Source organism: Camelus bactrianus, chromosome 12, assembly GCF_048773025.1.
Source record: "Camelus bactrianus isolate YW-2024 breed Bactrian camel chromosome 12, ASM4877302v1, whole genome shotgun sequence".
NCBI lineage: Eukaryota > Metazoa > Chordata > Mammalia > Artiodactyla > Camelidae > Camelus > Camelus bactrianus.
The window spans coordinates 18,025,066-18,051,831 of NC_133550.1; the positions used below are offsets into that span (position 1 = coordinate 18,025,066).

Here is a 26,766-nt window from a genome sequence, read left to right on the forward strand (position 1 = left end):
GTACTCAAGGGCCAGCTGCCTGGGCTGAGCTTCACTGAGTTCCTGGAGTGTCTGGGGATGAAACAGTATGTTCAGTCCAGGAAGCTAAAAGCTGGGCTTCACATTCCTAAGGTCCCAACTTGGGAAACTTCACTTTTTGCTGAATTGCCTCACTGGTAGGTCTCTTCACCTCCAGGGTCCCCTCCATAAAATGAGGGGGTGCATGAATGTCTCTTGGGTCCCCCAAGGCTCTTTGAATCTATCTACCTGTGACCACCTGTTCCTTTGGCTTCTTCTCGCCTCTCCCATGGGTCAAGTTGGTTTGGTCCCCATCTGTCCATGTCGGCAGATGAATGTGTTTGTCCTAAACCCTGTAGGTGTGCTAGGAAACGTGAACAGTAAGTCATTTTCACCAAAAACATAACTAGTGTAGGACATTGGAGAAGACGTTATCAGTAGCTCATCTCCGGGAAAGGGAAAGGGTTGAGCCTATTTTGCTTTCGAGGCTTAGGCATCTCCTCCTTGGAAGATTCTGCTGCTCACAGAGAAAGTTATTCTGCCCCCATCCTTCACCAGCTAAATCCTGTCACCTGTCCTGGGGCAAAAAAGTGGGGCCTCCCTTTACAGGGGCTGGGGAGAGAGAGAGAGAGGAACCTCTAGGACACAGAAGCTGAGAAGTCTTCTAAGGAGATGTCCTTCATGCAGTCTCATAAAAGTCCCATGTGCTGGCAGCAGGGGAGAAGGCCAGAATTAGGAAAATGAACCCGTGTGTGAGCACACACACATGCGTGCGTGCACACACACACAGAGTTTTACATAGGATAGGATACCAGGGGTGCCGGTTTCCTAGCTAAGAGCCCTTTGGTAGTTTTCTGCTCTTACAGAACTCTTATTTCCTCTGCCATTTGGAAAGCCAAGGCCAGACATCAGGGCACCCACCTGCTTGTCTGGTGGCTTCTCTTTCTGGGCAGGTTGTCTGGATGTCTGAAGCTATGATTTGGGCCTTTCTCCCTTCTCCATGCACCTGTGCACTCTCTGTCCCTGGAACAGGAATGCTCCAGTCACCAGCCTCTGAACTCTAGGAAACTTAAAGCTGAGACCAGCATCCTTGCCTCTCATGATGACACTAAAGGCAGTGAGGGCTACTCGGCAGATTTCAGTATTTAAAAAAAAAAATTGCTAGATAAATTCACTCGTATATTTCCTGTGTAATAAAAAAGAAAGTGGGTGCGGGTAGAGTACTGTGAAGTAAGTAAAAGCAATGATGGGGACAGAGTAGGCAATGAAAGAGAAGGGCCCCTTTGCAAACACAGCAAGTCCGAGGGTTGGGCAGCAGTGACCACTGAGAGGGGCCAAGGGCGGGGCTGGGCCCCCATCCTCAGCGGGAGACATGGAAGGAACCGCTGCGGAGGCAGGTAGATCTCGTGGTCACAGCCCCCCACCCCCACCCCCACCCTCCTCTCCCGCTAGCGGCTTTCCAGTAGGCTGGGCTGAGAGACTGGGAGGTGGGTGACCTAGCGGAGGGTCTATGCTCTCTCGGCAGGCGGAGCATGAAACGGAAGGCGCTGTTCACCTGTCCCTTCAATGGAGACTGCCGCATCACCAAGGACAACCGCCGCCACTGCCAGGCCTGCCGGCTCAAGCGCTGTGTGGACATCGGCATGATGAAAGAGTGTGAGTTTCAGGGGCGGGGCCCGGGCGGGGTCAGGGGAAGGCGCTGGCTGTTGTTTATACAGGCTTGGTTAAAGAGGTCTGCTTGCCCTTCCTCCGTAGCTGCCTGCATTTGGGGTTCAACCAGGGGTGTGAGTGGGCGGGGAGGCTGGAACTCCAAGGTCAAAGGCCCCCAGGGGGTCCTGCCAGCCTTTCTGGGATCTGCGTATGTGTCTCTGAGGCCTGGGAAGGGCTCTCAGCTCCAGTGCGAGGCCGGTGAGTAAGAACAAGCAGGGCACCGCCTTCATGAACCCCCGAGTTAGTCTTCCTAGAAGACATCACTGCTGTTCTTACAGCATCCTCTTCCCAGGACCTTCAGGGAAAGGATGAGGCTCAAGGACCCCAGGGTTCTTTGGACTTTGGAAGAGAGGGCTGCTGTGGGTGAAGAGGGGCAGGAGTGATGGGGAAGAGAAATATTCAGAGCCTGGCTGTCAGAGGGGTTCCTGCCCTACCCTAGCCTTCCAGTCACTCTGGCTCAGTGAGCGGGTTCAAGGGTTGATTCCCAGGGGAGACCAGATGGAAGGATCCTGAAAGGGGAAGGACTGGACTCTGGGAGGACCCCCAGATCCAGATGGAGAAAGAAGAGCAATCCTCTAGGACTTCCTGTCCAGCTCTGGGGTTGCAGGAGAGGACCCACCATTAAAACCAACCTCTGGACTTTGCATCTGAGCTCTGGTACCAGTTACTTGGTAACCAGAGTAGCCATTGAATTCAGCAGACCTTGGGAGGGGCTGGCCACGCCCTCCCTGGGCTAGAGGCAAAGGCACAGGGCCCGCCTGGGCATGGGTGCCCTCTGCACACTCTGCCCCTGCCCTGCCTCTTGTTTGTCCCTGTCTTTGGTCTGTACTCTGACCCCTCTTGGCCCTGGGACTAGGCCTGTGCCCTGCTAAGCTGTGGGCCTGGGGAGGCCAGTGGGGATATTCAGAAGCAGTCACCTCCTGGCTATGGGGCCAGTTCTCTGCGGGCATGGAAAGAGGCCCAATACAGGAAAGATGTGTCTGCTACAAAGAAAAAGCCACAGGACAGGGCTGAGGGGATGGGAAATTTCTTCCTTGATAGGAAAAAACATTCTGTGTTTTTGGGAAACAGAGGCAGAGTGGAGGCCCCAGGGAGGCCTCCTCCGGCCTTGACAGGCTCCTTTCTGGTGGGCCACAGCTCTTCATTCCTGATCCCGGCTCCCCAGCCAACACTGGCAGCTCTGGAAGAAGTTTCCAGGCCGTCGTGCCTCCTCGCCCCCACAGGAGGGTGCAGGCCTGGGCACGCCATCACTCCCAGCCCTGTCCCCTGCCCCGCCCGGCTCCTGTTTATCCTGGAGCAGTGGAGGCTCAAGACCTGGGTGCCTCATGGGGCTTCTCACACGTTGGCTTAGTGCAGCTTGCCCTGCGCGAGGTGCTAAGCGGAACATAAATAGGATGCTGCATGCATGGCCCCTGCCCCTGCTGAGCACGCAGCCTCCACAGGGCAGGGAGTCGTGGTTCTAAGGCTCCAGCCAACCAAGAACGGCCCGGAGTTACACCGCTAGGATTCAGTAAGGCTCTGCCACAGGCGTTCCAGTCGGGGCCAGCCTCCCTGATGTGCCCAAGGTGCCTCTCCTATGTCCCAGGAGAAAGGAGATGTTCCATCAACTCAGGACAGAAAGAACACTTAGCAATCATCTGAGACCCAGAAAGGCAAATATGCCACGATTGGAGTCAGAAGGCAAGTTGGGACTAGACTCCAACTCCTTGTCTCTCCTACATCCCTCCTGGTCCCCAGAGGGAGCACTGCATCCCCCGTGATGAGCCAGGCCTTGAGGGTCTCAGGGTGCCCCTGCCCCAGGAGCACCACATGGTGGGAGGTCAGCCATCCAGAAGTGGAGGCCCACCCCCGGCCCCCACAGCTTTGTGCCTCAGCCACCCCAACCCAAGCCTCTGTCCCTCTGATGGAGTCCCGAGCCCCCATCCTGCTCTCTGCCCTGGGTAGCCCTGTGCTCAGCACTCTGGCCACACTAGTGCAGAGAGCTGTGCTGAGTTAGGAATGGACTGGCAGAGCTGAGCGCTTGGGGTCAGGGCCCCAGAGCTCCAGTTAAACCGAAAGTTGGACCAGCACTAGGTTCACTCTTTCCACTGCCCCAAAGGGAAGGTCCTCCAGGAAGAACTACAGTTCCCTGCCTCAGGTTAGCCCAGCTCTGGGAGGCCTGTCTATATGTCTGGGCCTGGAGCTCCCCAGCTCAGATCTCTAGGAGAGCTGCTTATGTACCACCTGGGCTTGCCTAGCCTCCTGGAGACAACTGTCAACGTTAGTAAAACCACAGGACACCCCAGGGCTCCCTTTGAAGGGAGCTGCAAACCCAGGCTCCTTTCTGTCAAGGCAGGGAGGTGGCCCTTCCCTAGAGAAGGCCTAGGAAGAGGGGGAGGGGAAGGGGATGAGTGTGGGAACCAGGGTTTGCTGACCGCTGACTGTACCAGTGTCAGGCACTAGGGCTTTCTTTAGTTAAAGTCTGACAACTATCCCTAAATATGTAAATACTTCTATTTTTATTTTTTTGTGATAAATAAGCAAAGTCAGAGGAATTAAAATATCATGCCTCCAAGCTAATAACCTAGGTCTGTGTGCTTCCAGAGGCCAGACCTGTGGGCTCCACCCCAGCACCGCCCTCAGGCACCACCAGGGGGCCAGAGCTCCTCCACTGTGCATTTCCAGGCACTGCCTGGGGCCCTAAGGGATGGGCTGAAGAGAGTTTGTTCCCACTGAAAACTCTCTTTCTCTCTCTTCAAGTCTGGGTCGATGCCCTTGGAGCCCAAGAAATTTCAGAGTTGAGTTCTGGCCTCTTGTAGACCTGGCCTGCCCAGAACCACCTTTCATGTGTACTTGTTCAATGTCTGTATACACGTACATCTTTTCTGTGCAGCATGAACACAGCCCCTGGCACGTAGTAGGTGCTCAGTAAATACATGTTTAATGAATATTAGCTCCCTGTGATGTTTCTTTGTATCTCTACATCTCCCGCTGATTTATGGATCAGGAAGCTCTCCCAAACCTGGTATTATCTGTCATTCTTTTGGAAAAATTTTATGTCTGCTTCCCCGAGGTTGTCTTTTGGCCACCAGTGGCAACCTGAAATGTTTTTAAGTTGTTCATGCTTTCAGATCTCGACTCCCCAACTCTAGGCTTCATGGAACAGGGACCATCTTGCACGGGATTCACTTGAGCAAAGCCATTTACACACTCGGCAAGGCATTGAGAAGTTCCTAAGCCACCACACGGATTTCACAAAGTCCGTGTCCACAGCTCATGGCCTTTAGTCATTGGAGAGCCCATCAGTGGGCTTCTAACTTCAGTGGCTTTTAACTTCAAAACTACTACATGATAGTTATGGTATTTTTAAGTAGCAATTCATTGAGAAAATGATTTTTAAATCTTTTGTGAAGTTAATAACCCCTTTAAACAAATGACTTATTTCATAAATCACAAAGACATCTGCATATGTGAGAGACTTATGATTTACTTAGTCCCCAGACAGTGTTGCCTGGAGGGAGGACCGTGGATTGGCAGCCTCCATTTGAAACCAGCAGATTTCAGCGTTTCTTCCTCTAGTACCACACACAGGATGGTGGTTGCTACTGACAGATGTGATGGAAAGGAGCAATGTCATAAGGTTAACCTCAAATCTCTGAACTTTATCACATACAAGTTTTGCTACTTTAACTTTCCACACTTTTTGGGTGGATTGGAACACCTTGTGTGTCCGAACTCCACGGCTGAGGACCAGGGTCCTACTGAGCATTCATAGCTGATTACAGTCATGGGCAGTGTAGGGTAGTGGACACTAAAAAGCAAACTTCCCAGGCCTACAATTTGTTAGCTGTGTGGCTTTGAGCAAGGTGTATAGCCTCTCTGGGCCTCGGTTCCCTTTTCTGCAAAATGAAGATAGTAGCATCTGCCTTAGGGGTTATTACAAGGACTAAATAATGTGAGTTAATATATAAGAAGCACTTAGAGTATGAAAATGAATATATGTCTGTATATGTACAACTGAAACATTTTGCTCTACAGCAGAAATTGACACAACATTGTAAACTGACTGTACTTCAATAAAAAAGAATACAAATTTTTAAAAAAAAACACTTAAAATAGTGCCCAGTACATTAAAAACTCTATTTTTTCCCTTTTTCATAAAAACTCTATTTTTATTAACAGTATTTTTTGAGGGGGATTATATAGCTCAAGTGGTAGAGTGCACGCTTAGCATGCACGAGGTCTGGGATTCAATCCCCAGTACCTCCTCTGAAAATAAAGAAATAAACTTAATTACCTCCCCCCCAAAAAAAACAACTAAATAAATCACTCTTCAAAAAGTATTTCTAAAAAAAACAGTATTTTTTGTTACATAAAACTTGATCACCAGGATTTCTAGCTCCCAACAGATTAGAACTCTGAAGGGGGATAAAGACACACACCAAGAAGAAGAGATAAGTACGTAGGTTAACAGAGCACAGCAGATGGGTATGAAAAGTAGCACAAGAGCTCAAAACCACAGCAGGCTGAGTCACACAGTGCAGGGAACAGCCCTGTGCAGTTCTGAGTTCATAACCTTGTTCCTGCAAAGTCCTATAATTATTCAGAATGGGATGTCTCTGAATCATCAAGAAAAGGTTACATGATGTCACAGGTGTTCCGTTACAAGGTGTTCTGTCTTGAAAAAACTTCAATCACAATCATTTAAATTAAAAATGTAAGCTTCACTCAGTGATCCGGTGGACTGGCCTGTGCTATGCCGACATTGGAGGGTACGTGTGGCATTGGTGCACATCCCACCATCGTTTCCTGAGCCCAGACGATGACCAGCACATAGTAGGTTCAGTCGGTGTTGACATGTTGGGTGTCCAATCTACCAGACTATTGGGCGAGGACCATGGTGGCCAGGAAGCCCCACTGTGCCAGCCTTGGTGGGAGACAAACAGGCATTTTACGATGTGGCCCCTGCCCTTAGGGAGCCTGCAGTTTCCATGAAGGCTCTTTCTATGCACAAGGGGAAATGCGGTGGCAAGAGTGAGCAGGTCATGTTCTCAGGTCAGCAGTCCCAGCATGTCCAGAGGCCCTTAGAAATAAGGTTGGAAAGTTAGGAAGTGAAATCGTGGAGAATCTTGATTTTAGTTTGGACATGGTTAGCAGGAAGGGTCCAGAGAAAGTTTCTGAGCAGGAGAGTGACATCACAGAATCACAGGGGGTTATCAGAGCCCCGTCAGGCTGCAGACACGCCTGTGGGCACACAGGGCCAGCCCCCTAGCCAGCCCCCCCCCCCACTCGTCTCATTGCCTCCTCTGCCCGCCCCTCAGGTGCGCAGGTAAGAGCAGACACGGAATCTTGGCTTCCCCAGGCTAGGGCCTTGCACCCTCCCTTGGATGGGATGCCCCCTGCTCCTTCCTCTCCCATCCAGCTTGACCTCTTGGGGTCTGAGCAGACACCCTCTGTGGGAGGAGGGCTGGCAGCTCTTTGGGCAGGTGAGTCAGTAACCTGGGCGTGGCCTCCTCCCTGTCTTCCTCTAGGTATGGTTTACCTCAGCTGTGGAGGGAAAGCGCCATCTTTTGCTGCCGGCTTCCTTTTCCTGCTGTGCCCACTCCCACCCCCCGCAGGCTCACCCCCTGCCAACTTCCCTTGTCCTCCCCCCACCAGAGGAACCTGGGCCAGTGGGCCTTTCTCAAAGCCTGGAACCCACCCACTCTGAGGTTGTGGTTCCTTTCCCTGCTCTTGTGAAACTCCGTTCTGTGGGCAGATGCCCTGGCAACACCAGCACAGAGCAAGCAGCTACAGGCTGCCAGCCCCTCTGCCCACTCCTGCCGTCAGCACTCTGCAAGCCCTGGCCGGGAGGGCTGTGTGCCGGGCACCCCTGCTCGCAGCCCCACCCTCCCAGCAGCTGCCCCAGGACAGCGAGGCCCCAAGACCCTGCGCAGCCTGCAGGAGGCTGGGGCTCCCGTGGTCAGACCCCCTGGGTGGCCGCTGGAGAGAGCTCCCCAGATTAAGGCTGTGAGCTGTTATCCTCCGGGACTTCCAGAGGACTTGGAAACTTGAGCAGAAATTTCAAGACTGAACAGTGGAAGGATGGGTTGTCTTGCAGGGAACCAATGAGGTAGTCTTTCTACATTGGTCAAAGTAGATCACGGGCCTGGAAACTTGGATGTGGGAATGGCTGTGTAGTGGGGTCTTCTCAGCATCTCCCAGCTTCCAGCACTGTGACTGTGCAGACAGTGACTCTTCCTCCACCCAGTGTATCCCTCAGGACCAGGGAACCTAGGGAGCAGGGAGGAGGGACGAGATCAAAAGTTTAGTGAGCGTCTGCTCTGTGCTAGGCCAGCATTCAGGTCTCAGAACACTCGGTCCTTTGAGGTAGGATCCCCATATACACACACTTTATGGAGGAAGGAACAAAAAAGGGACTTAGAAGAGATCAGATGGTCCAAAATTTTCATTTTTAGAAACAAGCAAACAAAAGCCAGGAGAGTTCAGTTTGCCCAGAGTCAGACACCTTGTTCTTGAGATCCTAGCCTCCCGCAATAATGCCCAAACATCCCACCTCTCAAATCCCATTTCCTCCTCTCTCACACACACCTGCCTTCTCAGCATAGAACACGTGTATAGTGTGGGCTCGGAGTCCCTCTGGTGGGATGCCCCGTGAGCTCCGAGTGTGAGGGCACAGCCCCTCCCATCCTGTGCCTTTACACCTGGAGGAAGGTTTCTTGGAGGCGCTGCAGGCCCAGCCCTCCTGACCACCCGCTCCCACTCTACAGTCATCCTGACGGATGAGGAGGTGCAGCGGAAGCGGGAGATGATCCTCAAGCGGAAGGAGGAGGAGGCCTTGAAGGACAGCCTGCGGCCCAAGCTGTCCGAGGAGCAGCAGCGCATCATCACTGTCCTGCTGGACGCCCACCACAAGACCTACGACCCCACCTACACCGACTTCATCCACTTCCGGGTACGCCACCCGCTGGCCTGAGGCATGAGCCCACCTCATGGAGAACCACCAGCAGAGCCTGGGCTCAGGAGTGGGACGGAGGGTGAGGGGGATCTGGGCACAGAACCCAGGAAGGGATGGAGGCTGCTCTGCCCCTCTGGCACAGGGGAGGGCTCCCCCTCCCATAGACCATCCTTGAAACCACTCCAGCCAGAGATCAGGCCAGGGTAGGAAGATGCCCTCCAAATACGAGATTCTGATACTCCACCTTTCTCTTCCAGCCTCCAGTTCGTATGGGTGAGGGTGCAGGGAACCATCCTTTGAGGTCTTCCTGCATACACATGCCCAGCTTCTTTGGAAACTCGTCCTCCTCCTGCTCAGATCACTACACTTTCTCTCCAGGTAAGCAGGACTACACGCCTCCTCCCCGAGAGCCCAGAGCTTCTGCAGCCCACCTGTCCTTGCTGCAGATGGAAGGAGAGTACTTCCCTGCAGAACAACCCCGTTTTTAGAGAAGAGGCATCACTCGCCCGCGGGCCCATGCTGAGGACGCTGAGGAAGAGGCCAGGCTGGACTCCGGCGAGCAGGGTCAGCCCGCCGAGCCTCTGTTCCTCGCTGTGAGCCAGGCTTCTGCCCCTGGCTCCCTCCCAGCTCACTCCCTGGTTCCTTGAAATGATATTTTGAGCCTGGGCCCTTGGGGTTTTTTGTTTGTTTGGTTGGTTGGTTTTTTCCTTTTCAGTTTTATTGAGATATAATTGACATATAACATTGTATAAGTTTAAAGTACACAATATGATTTGATATATGTATATTTTGCAAAATGATTGCCACAATAAGTTTAGTTAACCTCACAGGTTTACAAAGATTTTTGTCCCCTGTGATAGTCTTTAAGATCTACTCTCTTAGCAATTTTCAAATATAGTGTTGTTAGCTACAGTCATCAGGGTCTGAGTCTTTGGAAGGTGAATTTTGACATAGAAGGAGAAGATGGGGGTCCCACTACAGCCCACCTTACCCTCAAGCCCAGGGGATGGGGACACTATGGCCCCAGAGGGCCTGTGTCGTCCAGTTCATCCTTCTTCTTCTTCTTCTTTTTTTTTTTTTTTTTTTTTGAGGGAAGTAATTAGTTTTGTTTATTTACTTACCTGATGGAGGTACTGTGGATTGAACCCAGAACCTTGTGCATGCTAAGCATGAGCTCTACCAATTGAGCTATACCCTCCCCCCAATCCTTACTTTCTTCTTATGGTTCTTTTCTATCTTTCTCTTCATCCTCCTGCCTCATCATCCCCCTGGCCTTGCCTTCATCCCTCTACCTCTCACCCAACCTGGTGCCCTCTGCTTGGAACCTGTAGAATAGGGATGGAAAAGCCCCCTTCTCTCTAGGGAACTAGAACCCTCAGATATGGTACTTCCAGACTTATTGAGGGATCTGTGTCCAGATCCAGAGTAGATGGGAGGGGTCCTTGTGCCAACTAGACCAAGATAACAGTGGAGCTGGTTGTTGTGTCCACCCACCAGCACTGACCACTGCACGGATAATGGATCCTCTGAGCCCCTCTCATAGTTACCCTTTCAGGAACCACCCCTGCCCCCCCAGGTTAACTTACTCTGCTCCCTGTCCTCCTCTTTTTTCTTGATGCTATGCTTATTTGTATCAATGAGGGTCAATCTGCATGTTATACATTGGTCTGTACTTCAACTTTTAATAATAATTTTATATTATTTAGCAGTTTTGATTCCCTCTCATGGGTTAATTAATTTCGAGTGCTCAACACCCCCCCATGGTATGTTCAGTATAGCATACATTTATTTAAAAATTCAAACCAGCTGGGGGGAGAGTATAGCTCAAGTGGTAGAGTGCATGCCTGGCATGCACAAGGTCCTGGGTTCAATCCCCAGTACCTCCTCCAAAAAAAATAAATAAATGAATAAACCTAATTACCTCCCTCCCCCCCACCAAAAAAAAATTCAAACGAGTTATGTTTAATTTTTTTAAATTATTATACAAAAGTAATACATATTCATTGTATACATTCAGACAATATAAACAAAATTATATATAATACATAATCTTTAATCCTACCATCCAAAGATAATCACTGTCAACACTCTGATGTATCTTTTCCCCAATTTTTTTAAACACATATATACATTCAGAAGTGGAATTGTGCCATATGCAGTCTGTAACTTGCTTTTTTCCCTTAATAGTATGTTGTATCATATTTTCATGCCATTCAGTACACACCTAGAACATCATTTTTAAAGGCTTCTTAGTATTCTGGGGTATCATGTCCAATAACATGTCCAAATTCCCTGTCACTGGATATCCAGATTTCCCCCCAGCTTTTTATTAAGGTAACAGTATGCTTGTGGTTAAATATTTGCACTTATTCTGAATTTTTCCTTATGCTGAATTCATGGCGGTAGGATCACTGGTCATAGAGTGTATATAACTGTAGGGTTTTGACCCTCATGGTCAAATATCTTTCTAGATTGCTTGCACAAATGTATGCCTCCCTTAGCACCCCAGCACTGCACAATGATTGCCTAATTCTCTGCATCTTTACAAATACTGGTGTCAACATTTGAATGTACTTGTTTCTAGTTTGTGGGTGAAAAGCAGATGTTCTACTTGATTGGCAGTTCTTTGATAATCAATGAGGTTGAACATTGTTTTCCACAAGTTTATTGGTTCCGAATTCATCTTTAATTTGAGATCATGAGGAACAACATGTAAAATCACAGTTTGAAGAAGTCTCGTATCTCGGTGTGCCTCTAAGCTTTGCTTTTCCTGCCCTACTCTGCTGGGGGAAGACACGGGGAACCATCAAGGGAAGGCTGAAGTGACCTTGGAGGGAGGGGGTCACTGTGGGATTCCCAGCTGGCCCTGCTGCCAGGGTGCAGGGGGTCCTCACAGGACCCAGCAGGAGCAAACCTGGCTCAAGTCATTCCTTCTCTTCCCTCATCCTTCCCCAGAGATGATGGAGCCAGCCAGCTTCTCCAACCTGGATCTGAATGAAGATGACTCCAATGACCCTTCCATGACCCTGGACCTATCCCAGCTCTCCATGCTGCCCCACTTGGCTGATCTGGTCAGTTACAGCATCCAAAAGGTCATTGGCTTTGCCAAGATGATCCCAGGGTTCAGGTAAGGAGCTTCTGGGGCACCCCCGGGGCAGAGGCAGAACCCTAGACTGAGCCGGAAGACGGGTCAGAGATCACCAATCCCTGCTTCCCAAATACAGCTTCAAACCCTACCCTTCACCTCCCAAGTCAGAGTCTCTGGGCTAGGTCCAGGAATCTGTATTTAAGAAGGGCAGCCCATGCATGAGGTCCTGGGTTCAATCCCCAGCACCTCCTCTAAAAATAAATAAATAAATAGACCTAATTACCTCCCACCACAAAAAAAAAAAATTATCTTTTTTAATTAAAAAAACAAAAAACAAGAAGGGCAGCCCGTCCAGTGTTACTTGGCAGGCCAGCACCGGAGAGCTATCCATCCCTTTCTCTTCCTAGAAGATGGAACAGAAGCCCATTGGGGTTCAGTGGCCAACACCAGGATTTCTAGTGTTGGAGCCAGTGTGTTGGACCCAGGTCTAGAACTCACTGCTGTGTCCACTCCAGCAGGCTTGGTTGTCACCCTCCTGTTATCCCTGTGAGTCAAACCTACATGAATCCTCCACACCCGATTCTGAAACCAGGATGAAGTGATAAGAGAGATGAGAGGGTTGGGCACGAAGACTTGTGCAGTAATTTAGGAATTCTAGAAGGAGGCAGACTCACTGGCACCCATAACATGGGCATCCTTCACCCAATTTACCCTTCACTCAAAGCAATTTCCTACTCATACTGAGATCTTTCTGCCAACGTAGATAAGTATAAGGAGTTCTACTGGAGTAGAGAGCTTCCCTTACGGATTCATTCATACAAACTTCATTCATTTATTCAAATGTTTTACTGTTTTGGTAATAATGGCATTAAATAGCCATGCAGTGTTAAATATTCTTAAAAATACCTAAACATTGACACCTTTAGTAGATATGCTGGGAGGCAGTTATACCTATATTTACGTATATTTATATCCTCATTTTTTCTAAAAGTGCATTTGGAACATTGTCATAAAATACATATACAATGTGATTGAGAAATGGAAAGAAACTAATATCAAGCAATATTCTCATCATTTCAAGTAGTAGCAATAGTTGCAGTTGCAGCAGAAGGGGCTTCCTCCATACTGATGCTCAGAGTCAGAGCTAGAATACTGGGAGCTGGAAAATGACCAGATTTTGGCCAACTCTGGATGGAAACTAATACAAGGTGCCATTTATTGTTTTGTGAATCTTTCCTGTGTTGGGAAGCCAACAGCTACTGTCTAAATTGCTGCATTGCCAGCAAGATAATGGTAATTCACAGAGCTAACACTAGCACTTCCCAGTTTGTTTCTATCCTGAAACAACCTACTCTGTGTTATTTCATGCCTTGCACCAACTCAAATCTCAGGAGTCTGCCAATGCTCTTTCCTGGAATTAATGTGAAAATTGTAGAGAAAAGAGAAAAACATCAAACGGCACTGAAGCAGTCTTACGGCATCGCACATTTTGGTTGCAGCAAAAGCAGTAAAGGCCACTCCAGCAGGCAGAACAGGTGTTACCTGTGAGGGCAGCATCACACTGGGCCTGGGATTTACCCTCCAGAGCCTTTCCTTGGAACTGATGACACATTCCGCTTAGCACAAGTTCCAACTCCCTCCTCCACTCTTCATGGTTTGCAGATTACATGCTTTCCAAAGTCTTGTTGTGTATAAACAGCTAGAGGAAAAAAACACTTCAAGGTGCCGGTGGATATACTGGAGCAGGCGGCTCCCACCATAATTCCAGGAGGAGCAGTCCTCGTCTACACAGGGTCCATGCTTCCTTGCCTAGTGAGGAGTTGCACCAGAGGACACCCAAAGCCTTGTCTAGAGGCTAAGGTTTGGTGCTTCTAAGTGGTGGCTGGGATGGCAGATGTGGGAAAACTGTCCTAAAAAGAAAGGTAGTCATTTAACCAGACTACCCCAATGCAGCCCCCTCTGCTAAGCAACCTGAGCGCCAGCTTTTCTCTTGGTCCCCATCCCCGGGCACAGTGAGCACTACCTGTCTTTGATTCCTCTCCCCAAGGATGAGCTGAAGTCTCCCCGATCCCTTCCCTTTCAAACCTCATTCTCCAGAGTCCCCTGGTCTAGCCCTGTAGTCATGGCCAAAATGAGCTGTAGATGAGCAGGTCCCGGAGCCTCCCAGCTACTGAGGCAAAATCGATCCCGATTTAATCAGGACTTCTCTCTTTGGCGTGACTTGAGAAGTCCCAAGGTGGAATGTTTTCCAGTAAAAATGGAGCGGATGCTCCCTGTGACCGGATGGAGCTGACGCCGTGCCTGTGCCAGAGCCTGGGCTCCCAGAGGACCCAGGCAGGGTCAGCCCAGCAGCTCCCTGGTTCTGCCAGTTTCTGCACTTAGAGGTTCTGTTTTTCCAAGAAGTGAAAGAACAGTGGCTGCGTCCCTGGTGGCTTTGAACTCGGGGCCCGTAGGGAGGGGTGGAGGGTGTGGGGAGGGCAGGATGAGACTTCCGTGTGGGTGAGCTGGGGGGAGTGTACAGGATGAGACTCCAGGGCGGGCACCAGGCCGAAGTGGGGCGGGACTGGGAGGGCTGTGCTGGGTGTGAACTGCCCTGTGGTGTGGCCCTGGCCCTGCTCCTGCCTCCCGCCTGCCCTCCCTCCGCCTCTCAGTCTGTACCCTACACATCTCCCGCCCTCAGCCCTGCAAAAGAAGTGCATGGGAGAAGCGGTGTCAGGAGCAGCAACTAAGTGGCCAGGAGCAGTGTTGGATCTGAGCGCCAAGGACCACAGGTTTCACCGCCCAGAGAGGTGCATGAGGGACCAGGCCCAGTCAGTTGGAGCCCAGCCCTCTGGGCTACATGCCTTCAACCTCACTGCTGTTTCCATCCCAGGGGCTCCTTCCTGGTCAAAGACCTGGGGTCATAGTGCCCCTTCCTCCTATGTCCTTCCTTCTATCTTTGCGTGTTCATCAATCCAGCAATCAGCTTTCTTATATAAACTATGAGGGATAAAAGATGCCTAGAACACAGTCCCTGGCCTCCAGAGGTTCCGTGTCTGATGGAAGAGATAGAAGTGTGAACAGCTGTGGTGAAGATGCAGGGCCCTGGGAGAGACCTTTTAAAGGCACTTTGGGAATGCAGGCAGGGAGGGGCTGGACCCTGCGTTGGTGGGGGAGGGGCGTGGCAGGCAAGGCAGCAACACATTTCCAGGGCACATCGCAAGTGCCCAGAAGTGGCCGCAGGGGTGGAATCTGACCAGGGTGTAAATATTGCCCAGGTACATGGAGGAGGCCCAAGGCCCAAGCTGGTGCCCATCACAGCAGGAACGAGGTCTCTTACTGGTTTCCCCTTTATCTCCACCTCTACCCCCACCCACCACCACTCCCAGTTCTGGCTGGCTGAGAGCTGCACTTAGAAAGTCCCTGTATTTCCAAGCTGTGGGTGGTAATTTGAGGTCATTCTGGGTTTGCTTTCATAGAAGTAGTATGTGTGCATCATAATAGGCAGTGGTCCTGCAGAAATCTCTCTGGCCAGGTACCTATGGGATGTTGGTTCACTCCTGGACATCATTTTGAGTGGGCCATTGAGCACAAGGTTATGTACAAAGATATGCCTCACAGAATTACTTGTAATAGTAAACTTAGAAGCAACCAAAATACCCAAAAAATAGGTGGGTGGGAGACTGATTAATTAACTTATAGTACATTGATATAACATGATGCAACCCCAATGAACTGACCTAGGAAGTGGGACACAGAATTACTATGACCTGGTGTGTGTTGAAAAAAGAGATATTTGCATAGAAAACAAAGAGGGAGGAAGTAAACCAAAATATCCATTGTGGTTATGAGCCATTTTTATTTGCTTTTATATTTTTTGCTGTATTTTCCAAAGATCTACTAATGAACATGTCTTACTTAGATAATGAATTAAAACTCAAATGAAGGTGGTGTTCATTTTTATTTTCTAAATATGGATTGAACAGCCAGAGAAAGGTGACAAAGATGGTCTAGATGCCATGACCTCAGGGCTATTTATTCCAGAGAAGACACAAGGGAGACATGGTAGCTTTCTTTAAATGGTTAAAGGGATGTCCCGTGGCTAATGGAGAAGTCTGGTTCTGTGTTCCTTGAGAGCACAGACTACAAGGATTGGATGAGTGTGTCATCATGTGGGTGACAGCTCAATGGAAGAAGAGGTGAATAACCCAAGAGCCAAGCACCTCATGGCTGTATCCGGAGGCTGGGAGCTCCCTGGCACTGGGGGAGTCCTGCAGAGGCTGTGTGAGAGCCATCTGTCAGGAATGCTGAGGAAGGAAATGGACCACATTACCTCTAAGAGGGGCCCTCCAACTCCAGCACTTTGTGTTTTTCCTTCGGTGCAGGTCCTTTGGTGGCCATCCTTATCATGCAAGCTTTTTCACGCCTCCTCATCCATCACCTGTTGATACAGGACTCTCATCAGTTAATTCCATTTCCTACCTCTTTACATTCCAAAGTGCAGCCACAGAGGGGGGAGGGTATAGCTCAGCGGGAGAGTGCGTGCTTAGCACGCACAAGGTCCTAGGTTCAGTCCCCAGTACCTCCATTAAAATAAATAAATAAATAAACCTCCCACCCCCAAAAAATTTTTTTTAAAGAAAACAAACAAAAAAACCCCCAAAGTATAGCCAGAGAGGATGATAGCCCATCGACAGGATATCCAGGAGGAAATGTGCATACAGTCAGAAAGAGAAAGGGAGGAAAACCTGGGAGCAATTTGTTCTGTGAGCCCTGCTTTTCCCTTGTCATTGTTCAGACAAGCCCAGCTCGTGACTCAGAATAGTGGAACTAGGCATTAGCCTCTTGACTAATCAGCACATAATTAGTGGCCCTCTTCTCGTGCTCAGGGCTCAATGATCAGTGTGAGGGTGACACTAAAGTACTTAAGGGGTGGTGCTGGCCCTTGAGCAGCTTACAGTTAAGGGCCAGAGACAAGCATATAAAGGACAGAGGTGAAGGGGACAGGGCCAGATAGGAGCACAAGCAATGTGCCGCAGGTCGTCAAGGACTGGCTCCAAGTCTAGGAAGAGAATCTGAGGGCGGAGGGATCCCAGGGAGACCTCACTGGATTCAGGACCAGAAAGACGAAGTGGGGCAGAAGAAGGTGGGTGCTCTAAGTTGGAGCTGTCCCCTGTTCAAAGGCAGGCAGGCGTGAGAACACACAGCATCTGACTGCAGAGTGTTACAAGGGAGGGTGGGTGGAGTCTGCGATGGAGAGGCGGCCGGATGGACGGGCTGGGGCCAAGTTATGGAGGCTGGGCTTGAGCCTGGGATGTTGGATAGTCAGTAAGGATTTCCCATCACAGGAATGACACTTCCCTGCAGCAGCAGTAAGAAAGGTGAAAGAGAGACCTGAGAGACTTGACTCTGGGGTTCTAGTGAGAGGCACCTGAAATGGATGCTCTGAACCAGAGCAGCCCGGTGGGAGGGGAGATGGGGTTCAGAGATGTCCCGGAGAGACAGCTGGCTGAGCTCCACCACCGGAAAGGACTGGAGGACAGGAGGAGGGAGAGGGAAAGAAAGCAGGGGGGCCATTGAGGATGACCCTGGCCATGCCTTTTGCAGACAACCATACTCATGCCTTGACCCTGCAAGCTTCCTCAGGCTTTGTTTTCCTGACCCTAGAAGAGCCATGGCTTCTTAGACCTGGGAGACCCTGGCAAGTCACTGGGTTTTCCCTGTCTTAGGAGCTGAGCTACTCCAGTTGGCATTTGGTCAGTCCTGAGTTGTCAAGTTGTTCTCCCTCCAGAAACACTCTGGTTCTTTCCAACCAGGCTGCTAGCTCCTCGGAGGAGGAGGACTCAGGGCACATGCTGGTCCCCTGACAGGTGCATCCCTGTCAAAACACTGCACTGACTTGCACGGCATGACGGTCTTGACCAGTCACCTGACCTCTGCCCCTTCCCTCTCTGACAGAGACCTCACCCCCGAGGACCAGATCGTGCTGCTGAAGTCAAGTGCCATTGAGGTCATCATGCTGCGCTCCAACCAGTCCTTCACCATGGACGACATGACCTGGACCTGCGGCAGCCAAGACTACAAGTACCACGTCAGTGACGTGACAAGGGGTACGTCTGCTCTCTGCCCCTATCCGCCCCAGCTCCACCCCTCCTGGGGTCACAGCCCCGTAGGGCACATCAGAGGGAGCCAAGCAGCAACAGGGACAGACGGGCAGGCGGGCGAGGGTCGGGCTGGACGTGGGGTGGGATGGGTGGCTCCTCGGTCCTGCCCTCAGCAGCTGGCCATTCCTTCCCACAGCTGGACACAGCCTGGAGCTGATCGAGCCCCTCATCAAGTTCCAGGTGGGGCTGAAGAAGCTGAACTTGCACGAGGAGGAGCACGTCCTGCTCATGGCCATCTGCATTGTCTCCCCAGGTACCTAGCAGTGAGGAGCTCGGGGACCAGGAAGGGTGAAGCCCCAGAGGGCCAGCGGGGAAACACCCACCTTGCTGGGTCTGCACCGCCTGTGCGGTGTGTGGATGTTGAGGGTTCCCTCACTGCCCTTGGCCTTGTCCTGGCGAGACCCTTGGTGATTCCTGGGTGGAATTCTGAGAAAGCAGATGAGTGGGGTTTCCCAGGCCACAAGCGTGGCCACCACCGGCATTACCCCTCCTCCCAGCGTGCCTGGCCCGATCCTGATACTCAGGCTCTGCTCTTATGTGAGCTGGACTGACCTCTCCTGACATTTGAGATTCCCTGGGGACAGGGCACAAAACCCTGGGGCCTGACATGGTTCTGTGGCCTGACATCTGGCCTGCTAGACAGTTTAGCTGAGTGATTCTGGAGCCAGGGTGCTGTGACCCTTAAGCTCTGCTGTCTATTTGGGGTGGGAAGAGGGAGAGAGGCTGAGGAGGAAGTTCTTGCAGTCCTTGGGGATGTGAGATTGCTGATGAGTCTCAAAGAGGGTGGTACCAGTGGCCTCTATCCAGGGATACTTTCTTGAGCTGGGGGCCCAGCGAAAGCACATGGGCACCCCTCCCACTGCCCAGTGGGCATTCACTCACTCATTCACTCGTCAGTGATTTATTGGGCTCCTGGCAGGTCCCAGGCCCTGTGCTGGGCATAGAGACTGAGCAGCAAGCAGGACAGACTTCTCCCCCAACAAGTGTAGAAGGAGACATTAAACACATGCTATTTAACAACCAACTCCTAGTGTGATGAGAGTTTTAAAAATAAAGAAGCACGTGAGGCTACAGAGGGTGAAACAGACACTAGGACCCTGATGTGGTCTGGGGCATGGAGGTACGGGCATCAGGAGTGGTCGTCTTGAGGAAGGTCCTTTAAGCTGTTACCCAAAGGCTCAGTAAGAGTCAAGTAAGAGTGGAAGAGCTGAGTTCTGGGCAGAGGGAACACAACTGTGAAGGCCAGAGGGCATGGGTCACTGGGACCCTGATGAAAGATGGTGCATAGAGATGGAAGGAGACGAGGGGGAACAGGGCCAGATGGCCCGAGAGTGGACTGAGACTAGCTCCTAAATGCAATGGGAAGTGGCTGAGGGGTTGGGGAGGACTGTGGTGTCATGGGTCAGCAGCTGTCCAGGGGTGACCTAGGAGGATGCTAATGCTGGGTGTCTGTGTGTGTGGTCCAAGAGGTCAGGGGAGATTGGACGGTTGGACAGGAAGGGACCTGGCTCCAAGCTCCTGTGCCTCCTTCCCCCGCCTCTCTGCCTACAGACCGTCCCGGGGTGCAGGATGCTGCACTGGTCGAGGCCATCCAGGACCGCCTATCGAATACGCTGCAGACCTACATCCGCTGCCGCCACCCGCCCCCGGGCAGCCACCTGCTCTATGCCAAGATGATCCAGAAGCTAGCTGACCTGCGCAGCCTGAACGAGGAGCACTCCAAGCAGTACCGCTGCCTCTCCTTCCAGCCTGAGTCCAGCATGAAGCTCACGCCCCTTGTGCTCGAGGTGTTCGGGAACGAGATCTCTTGACTAGGGTAGCCCGCAGTGACGCCTGGGTGGGGCTGCCTCTCCAGTGCTGCGTGCCCAGGCCTGGGCCAGCAGCCCCTCCCACCCCTTCTGGAGCTCAGCCCCTCCTCTCCAGACTCCCCTCCCCGCCCGGCCCATCCTCTCTCCTGCCCGACCTAACACCAGGTCCCCCGTACCTGCAGGCCACAGGCTGCTCCCAGTCCCTTGAGACCTCAGTCCTGATGAGTTGCTGTTTATTTGACAAAGAAACTCAAGTGGGAGCAGAGGGCAGAGGCTGAAGGCGGGTCCTTGCCCAGGGATGCCCCCACCACTCCAGAAGTGGCCGCTGGCTGGTGCTGAGGGAACAGGCAGGCAGGAGAAACATACCCATTCCTCAGGGACAGAGATACCTGTACCTCCCCTCTGCTCCAGGCCCACATGTCTGGAACCTGGTGGGCTCGCCCTTCCTCCACCCCACCCACGTTGAATACTGACCCGCAACCCCTATCTGACTCTGCTGCCGGTCCGTGCTGCTCTGTCCTGGGTCAGTGTGCCACGATGGGGCGGGCCTTCTCGCTCTGCCTCCCTGCCCTGGCCTGTCTAGGACTGTCACTGCCAAGGGTGACCAAAACCAAGGTGACTCAGGTCACAACTCCCCCTCATCCACCTCTGCTGGCCAAAAGGCACTTGGTGCCCATCTTCATCCCATCACCATGGTAACATTCTCCCCGGAAGTAGCTATGGTAAGATGGGCTTTCTCCCCATGGCTGGGGCCACTGGCCAGAACCCAGCCATTGAGAAGCTGAGGGGGGAAGAAGTCAAGGCCCAGGCAGTAGGGGGACAGGAAAACCCAGAGCTTCACAGCAGAGTAGCAGATGGAGGCCACACCTGACCTGTCACCAAGCCTGTGGCTCCTCAGCCTGGATTAAAGGGGTTGACCGACCTCCAATCATCCATGTAGCACGATTGAATGGCCCCCAGGTTTCAGAGAATCCCAGGCACCATCCTCATCCTCACCCTGCCAGTGCCTTACTTCCAACCCCTAAGAGGGAACCAGCTGCAGGCTCCAGAGCCCGTGTCCTTGTGCAGAGGCTGTGGGCACTGGAGAGGCCTCACCCTGGGATGGCCATGGATGGTGACCCAGAGATCAGCCCCCTGTCCCACCCCCCACCCCCCACAACTGTCTGGAAAAGCAGTGTTGCTCTGCTTACCAGCAGGGGCCTCATCTTTCCCATCGGGTAGGGTGGGATGGGGGAGAGGAATTTCCAGACTCCAGCAGCCCAAGCCACGCCCTCCCTGCTCACCTCAGTCTGCTTCCAAGACTGCTGTCCCCCGAGGGAAGCAGGAGCCAGTGCCCCAGCACCTTGGGAGTGAGTGGAGGGAGTGGGTTGGCCTGGTGACTAGTCAGCGAGACGACAGAAAGGGCCTGGGAGGCAGAGCAGGGTGGGAGCACAGAGCTTCAAACTCCATATTCTCCCTGTATCCAGAGCATCTCAGGAGGTGGAGACTCATGGCCCATTTACCCAGCTGGGGTTCCTTGGAGGGGTGAGTTGCAGGCATGTGGGAGCGGAGGAGAGCTGGTTCTTCCAGGAGTCACAGAGGGTCCTTCAGATTGTGACTAGAGTCAGGGGAGCACGGCCACATGTGCTGTCTCAGCAGGGAGGAGCTGATGTCAGTAGGCACCCCTCCACCTGCACCTGCTGTTCTCTGAAAACCCGGCAGCAAACCGACTTACCCCTGCAGCCAGTGTCTGCCTGGCCAGTGTTTCTTCTGGGGACAGACACTGACAGCTGCGTTCCCTGTGGCAGAACACCGTCCTCAGACTCCGGCTTACGTCTCTTACACAGGAGTCGTCTTCAGAATCAGACTCTGTTTGGTACCACATTCTAACATAGCGGGTAATAAGCACCACTGATTAAGAGATATTTATGGGAGGGGGAACTTCCATGGTGAAATTCTACACATTAATTGTAGTTGTTTTGCAAATGAGGGAGAGTCCTTTGTGAGTTGACTGGCTGCAGAACATGCTGGTCCAGCTGCTAGTCAGCAGAAGAAAAGGCTTGAAAATTGCTAGCCTAGTTCAACTCCCTCATTAAAGAAAACTGATGCTGAGAGGAGGGTGTGACCCCCCCCCCAAGCTCGTGTAATGAGTCAGAAGCAGCACCAGGACTGGGCTGGACTTCGGACCTACAGTCCAGTGTTCTTTTCACTACACCATGCTTGAGCTCAGACCCCACGTCCCGTTCCCCTGGGGGCTGACCTCGTCCCTTGGGGGAAACCCTGGGTGTTAGACAGAGCAGGTCTAGATCCCAGACCCCTGCCTTGCTTCCCTGAGTTGTCACACCACTGACCCATCAGGAGGAGGAGAAAGGACACCTCAGCCCGTGTCTCAATGTGAATTAGACCCCCACCCCGATGTGGCCCTGGCTGGACGGGCTCTCTGCCTCAGCCCTGTATAATGCTGTTGCCTTACCAATAAAGTGCATCTGTCTTTGTAACGTCTCCTCCTCCCTGGCTCTCCTCTGGCCCCGCCTTCTCCAGGGAACCTGAGAGAACCCCTGAGAATACCAGTTCCTCAGCCCTGGGGCCCACAACAGCCCAGTCCAGTCCCAAAAGGAAGTCTAGAAGCTGGGAGGAAGAGAAAAGAGAAAAAGTGAGGTTTCATGGGGCTGAACTGGGAGAAAATGTTACCATCTATTCTGCTTTAGAATAAGGGAATATGAAAGTGGACTTTTATAAATCCCAAACTTTTGAAGTATATTATTGGAAACCCAGGAAAGCGTGCACCCAAAGGCCAAAGAAACAAGATTCCAGGAGCTAGGAAGCCCTTCTCTGGCTAACTGGAGCCAGTAAGAGAATCCAAGTGGGGCCAACGGGGAGGCTTAGAACACACAACAGAGCTGGTGAAAGCTGGGGATAAAACAGCCAAGACGGCTTTGAAGAGTGCCTCCTGAGTGATTTCCAAAGAGAAAAAACGTTTGCCAGAAATTTGTCAAATAAACCAATGAAGAAAGCTTTGCTGATGGTAATAAAGATGGCTCCCACTTACACAGCACTTACTTTGTGGCACGTACTGCTGTAAATAAATGCTTTATGCAAACCAACTGCCTTAGCCTTATGAGGACCCGAGGGGAGATGGACTACTATTACCCCCATTTAACAGAGGGGAGAGCTTGCCCAAAGCCACACTGCTGGTAAGTGAGAGATGGGGTTTGAACCCTGGGCAGCTGGCTGCAGAAGCCATTAGTTAATTGCTACACGACACCACTCCCTGCAGATAATCATGCCAGCTCCCTATTAAAGGGGATGCAAGGGAGATTCCATTCTGAAAGGAGGCCTTGGGGACAGAGAGATTGGACGTGCTAGATTCAACAGTGCTCTTCTCTCAGGAAGCATTCAGTCACACATGTGGGGTCCAATTCATGGTGGCTCTTTCCAGAGAAGCTCAAGAATAGAGACCAGGTAACCACTGACAGAAATGTGTCTTGTATTTTGAAATGCTGTGCCCATGACTTGGAGAATTACAAATCACTTCTGTGGATATACAGGACTCCCAAATGGCCCAGAGGAGTCTACGTACCTGCTCCATTTCCCAAAGAAATGGGATTTATGGCAAAAAGCAGCTTCGCTAAACACACAAGCAAAAATAACTAACTAAAGACACAACACGGTCATCTGTAAGGGAAATCACTCAGGGAAAACCTATCTAGTGTAGTAACTTAGGATAAATTGGTCCAGGAACCTCTGGATGGGATTTACTTTTAATTTCCAGAAGCATCTGAAAAGATTTCAAACCAAATGTGTCACTGGGGGATGGGATGGGAACAGAAGAATTGGGGATGGGGCTTGAGGGCTATTTTGTCAAGGAAAATTAATGGACTTAGAGAAAGGAACTCAACGGGCATGTCTCTGGCAGGAGAATTAGAAACTCTTGCTTAGCATTTTTACAGATGATCCGGAGGAACAACGCATCTCCAAGGCTGTGTGTGACAATACACATTTCCAGGTAAACAGAGAGGAATGCACACAGTCAGAAGAAAGTGATCTTGAGTTTTCACGTTCCAAGCCTTGGGTCTACATCTGGGCTGTTCAATAAGGTAGCTGGATGTGGATTTCAATTACAATTCATTAAAATTAAACAAAAGTAAGTATTTCGCTCTTCAGCTGCACGAGCCACATTTTCAGTGCTCACCATCCCAGGGGCTACAGTAATGGACGGTTTGGGAACATTCCCCTCACTGCAGAAAGTGTTGTTGGACAGTGTCGGTCTACACCATGCGTTCCCACCTGGCACTAATCGTGGACGATGCACGTCTGTTGCTGTATTGGGTAGACAGCCGCTGAGCGTTTGACATCATATAGAAGATATTCAGGGAACATCCTCCCTTTTACATCAAGTAATGTTGCAGCCAACTGCTGTGAACAGGTCTGCTTCCCAACAGAGGCATACAGAAGAAACATCTCCCGGGTCACGGGGTTGACAGGCCCAGAGCTTTATGTGGTATAAACAGGTCGGCACTGTGCTGGGAAATAACTGACTCCTCCAGCCCTGGGACAAGCAGACAGGGCCTGCCTGGAGCGGCCAGAGCCCTCAGGTCAGGGTCTCCAGCTTCTACTGGGGATCCCTGGAGGTTATCTAGGAACCTTGGGTCTGTCCACCTGCCCCATGGCCCTGCAGGGGACAAGAGTGATGAGTGACATCTGGCACTCCCAGTATGGCCAAGGGGATGCCTCTTCATGCCAGCTAGCCCTCACTGTGGGCAAGAAGCCGTGAGGCTCCTGGCCGGGTCTGTGCTCCAGCTGACCAGGAAGCACAGCAGCGTGTGGAGCGGGGGCTGGGGGCGGGGGCAGGGGGCTGGGGGGGTGGGCGCTGCTGCAGACAGCTGCCCTGAATCTCAGCACTCAGACTGGCACACATGATACAGAAGATAGTGTTGCAAGTCCGGTTCGGGGGGAAGCCAAATCTGAAACGTAGGTTGAAGTGCAGGGAGTTTACTGGGGAGAGGTCTCGAGATCACCAGCTTTGGCGGCAGGGAAGAAAGTGGGATTGGGTAGAGGGAGAATCTGGGCTGCAAAGCTGAGGCGGAGCAGCCAGCTTTTCCATCCCTGCATCAGCTAGTCATTGGATGCAGGCTGTCACCAGGAAAAGAGTGTGACGGCCAAGGGCAGGTAGGACTAGGGGTGTTTCTTCACATCTTGTACAACTTGACCCCTTCGGGAGGGACCAGAGGCTTCCAGGCCCTTCTCTTTGACTCAAAGGAGGGGGAAATACCCTAACACCCGGGGTGCGGTATTCCAGCCTCTCCCCAGCTATGGACTATCTGATGTTTTCTTTCCAAAATCATCCTGAGCTTCACCACTAGGTGGTGCTACTGCCCCACAGGGACTGGTTTGAGCTAGTTGCCTGGCGGCTCTCTCCCCCTCTCCCTCCATCTCCCACTCCTGCCTTTCCCTGTCTCTCTGGAGGTGCCCAGGGTCCTGCAAGGCTGAGTCCCTGCTACTGCAGGCACCTGGTGGTGATGATCTCTCCTGATGCCAGGGACCCAAAAGGATGGAGAGGAATCTGCCCTCTGGCTTTCCGCTGCCTCTGGAGTCACAGCCAGGGGAGAATCTGACACTCACACCTTAGCCAAAGGTCCCCATGGCTGAGCCACTGTGCCTGGGGCCTCTGAGCATCTTCCATGTGGACCCAGGTTCCCTCTGAGGTCCAGCCTGATTGTACAGTCCTTGTAGTGTCTCCAAGCACAAACACTGGGCTCAGGACTGAGGACGCAGTGATGACTAGGACAGTCACTAACCCCAAGGAAGACACAGTCCAGTGGGAGAAGACAGACTTGCAGACAGATCATCACCAAGCAGCACAAGTGGAAGCCACAAAGTAGAAGAGGTGGGTCCCTGTCCTGGCTCTGCCGCTTGCTACCTGCATAACCTTAGGCAAGTGATTTAATGTTTTTGAGCCTCAGAATCTTCATCTGTACAATGGCAACAATACTAGTGCCTGCTTCTAGGTGTGTTGTGATATAATCCGTGCAAAGCCCTTACTGCAGTACCTGGACGTAGCCATGACTCATAAATGCTGGCCAGCATCATTATTAGGTTACAGAGTGGAGGAATGGTCAAGTAAATTTTCATTGGAACTTGACACCGCTCTCATCCTCTGACCGCTGATCCTTGCTGGGCTCTTGGGACTGGCTCCAGGGTGATCTCTTTGGCCCAGATCTCATACTGTGGAGCTAGGCTCCTGCTCCATGAGTAGCTGCTGGAGCAGGTCCAAGGTGTCATTGTGCCATGCAGCCACCAGGGGGCAGGTGTGCAACTTAATAAGCCAAAAAGGCCCCAGTTGAAAGGCCGCTGGAATCAAAAGTGTGGGAAAGAGATGGGAAGGCAATCACAGAAATCTGAAACACGTGGAACTCTAGTTAAAATTGTCCTCAGCTTCTTCCAGTTATGGTCGTTCTCTGTCAATTTCGCTTCCCCAATGACCACCACCACCACCATCATGGCACACAGATTACTGACCCGTAATTAAAGTCAGTATTCTCTGGAAGGAAGTGGCTCCTGTCCAGAGAGGCAGAAATCAACATGAGTGGCAAGAAGCAGGTTTGCTCCATGTATGTGTTGTATTGTGGTTTCTGTTCATTTGCCCCAGCGTTTACTGGACCCGTCCTCCCTTGGCGAGGTACAAAACCGACCAGGATGCGGCCTGTCGGCCTCTCCGGGATTGCGTGTCACTGTCCAGACTGTGGGACTCAAGCCACGCTGTGTCCGACCGCTTGCAGCTCTGATGGTGCTCTTGGCCACCTTCCTCCACGCCAGCCGTTCCCAAATGTGCTGGCCTTTGGACCCGTTAACACCATTCAAAATAAATACACCCTCCTACAAAGAGCTTTTGTTTATGTGGGTTATATCCATCAATATTTACTATGTTAGAAATTTATTTTATGTGTGTATATATATACATTTTTAGTTGAAGTATAGTCAGTTTACAATGTTGCGTCCATTTCTGGTGTACAGCATGATGCTTCAGTCATACATGAACATACATGTATTCGTTTTTATATTCTTTTTCACCATAAGTTACTACAAGATATTGAATATAGTTCC

The 26,766-nt window shown here is 51.5% G+C and overlaps 1 protein-coding gene across 1 annotated transcript in view; it reads left to right on the forward strand.

Moving 5' to 3' along the window:
- The window catches only part of VDR (vitamin D receptor), a 54,902-nt gene extending 32,738 nt beyond the window's left edge, over positions 1–22,164 (forward strand). Inside the window, exons 4-10 of the mRNA XM_074374970.1 lie at positions 1,523–1,653; positions 8,457–8,641; positions 8,902–9,022; positions 11,600–11,771; positions 17,670–17,821; positions 18,012–18,128; positions 19,427–22,164. Of these exons, the coding sequence (XP_074231071.1) occupies positions 1,523–1,653; positions 8,457–8,641; positions 8,902–9,022; positions 11,600–11,771; positions 17,670–17,821; positions 18,012–18,128; positions 19,427–19,686 (1,138 nt within the window). The 3' untranslated portion in view covers positions 19,687–22,164. The remainder of the gene's footprint in view (positions 1–1,522; positions 1,654–8,456; positions 8,642–8,901; positions 9,023–11,599; positions 11,772–17,669; positions 17,822–18,011; positions 18,129–19,426) is intronic.
- The last annotated feature ends 4,602 nt before the right edge of the window (positions 22,165–26,766 follow it).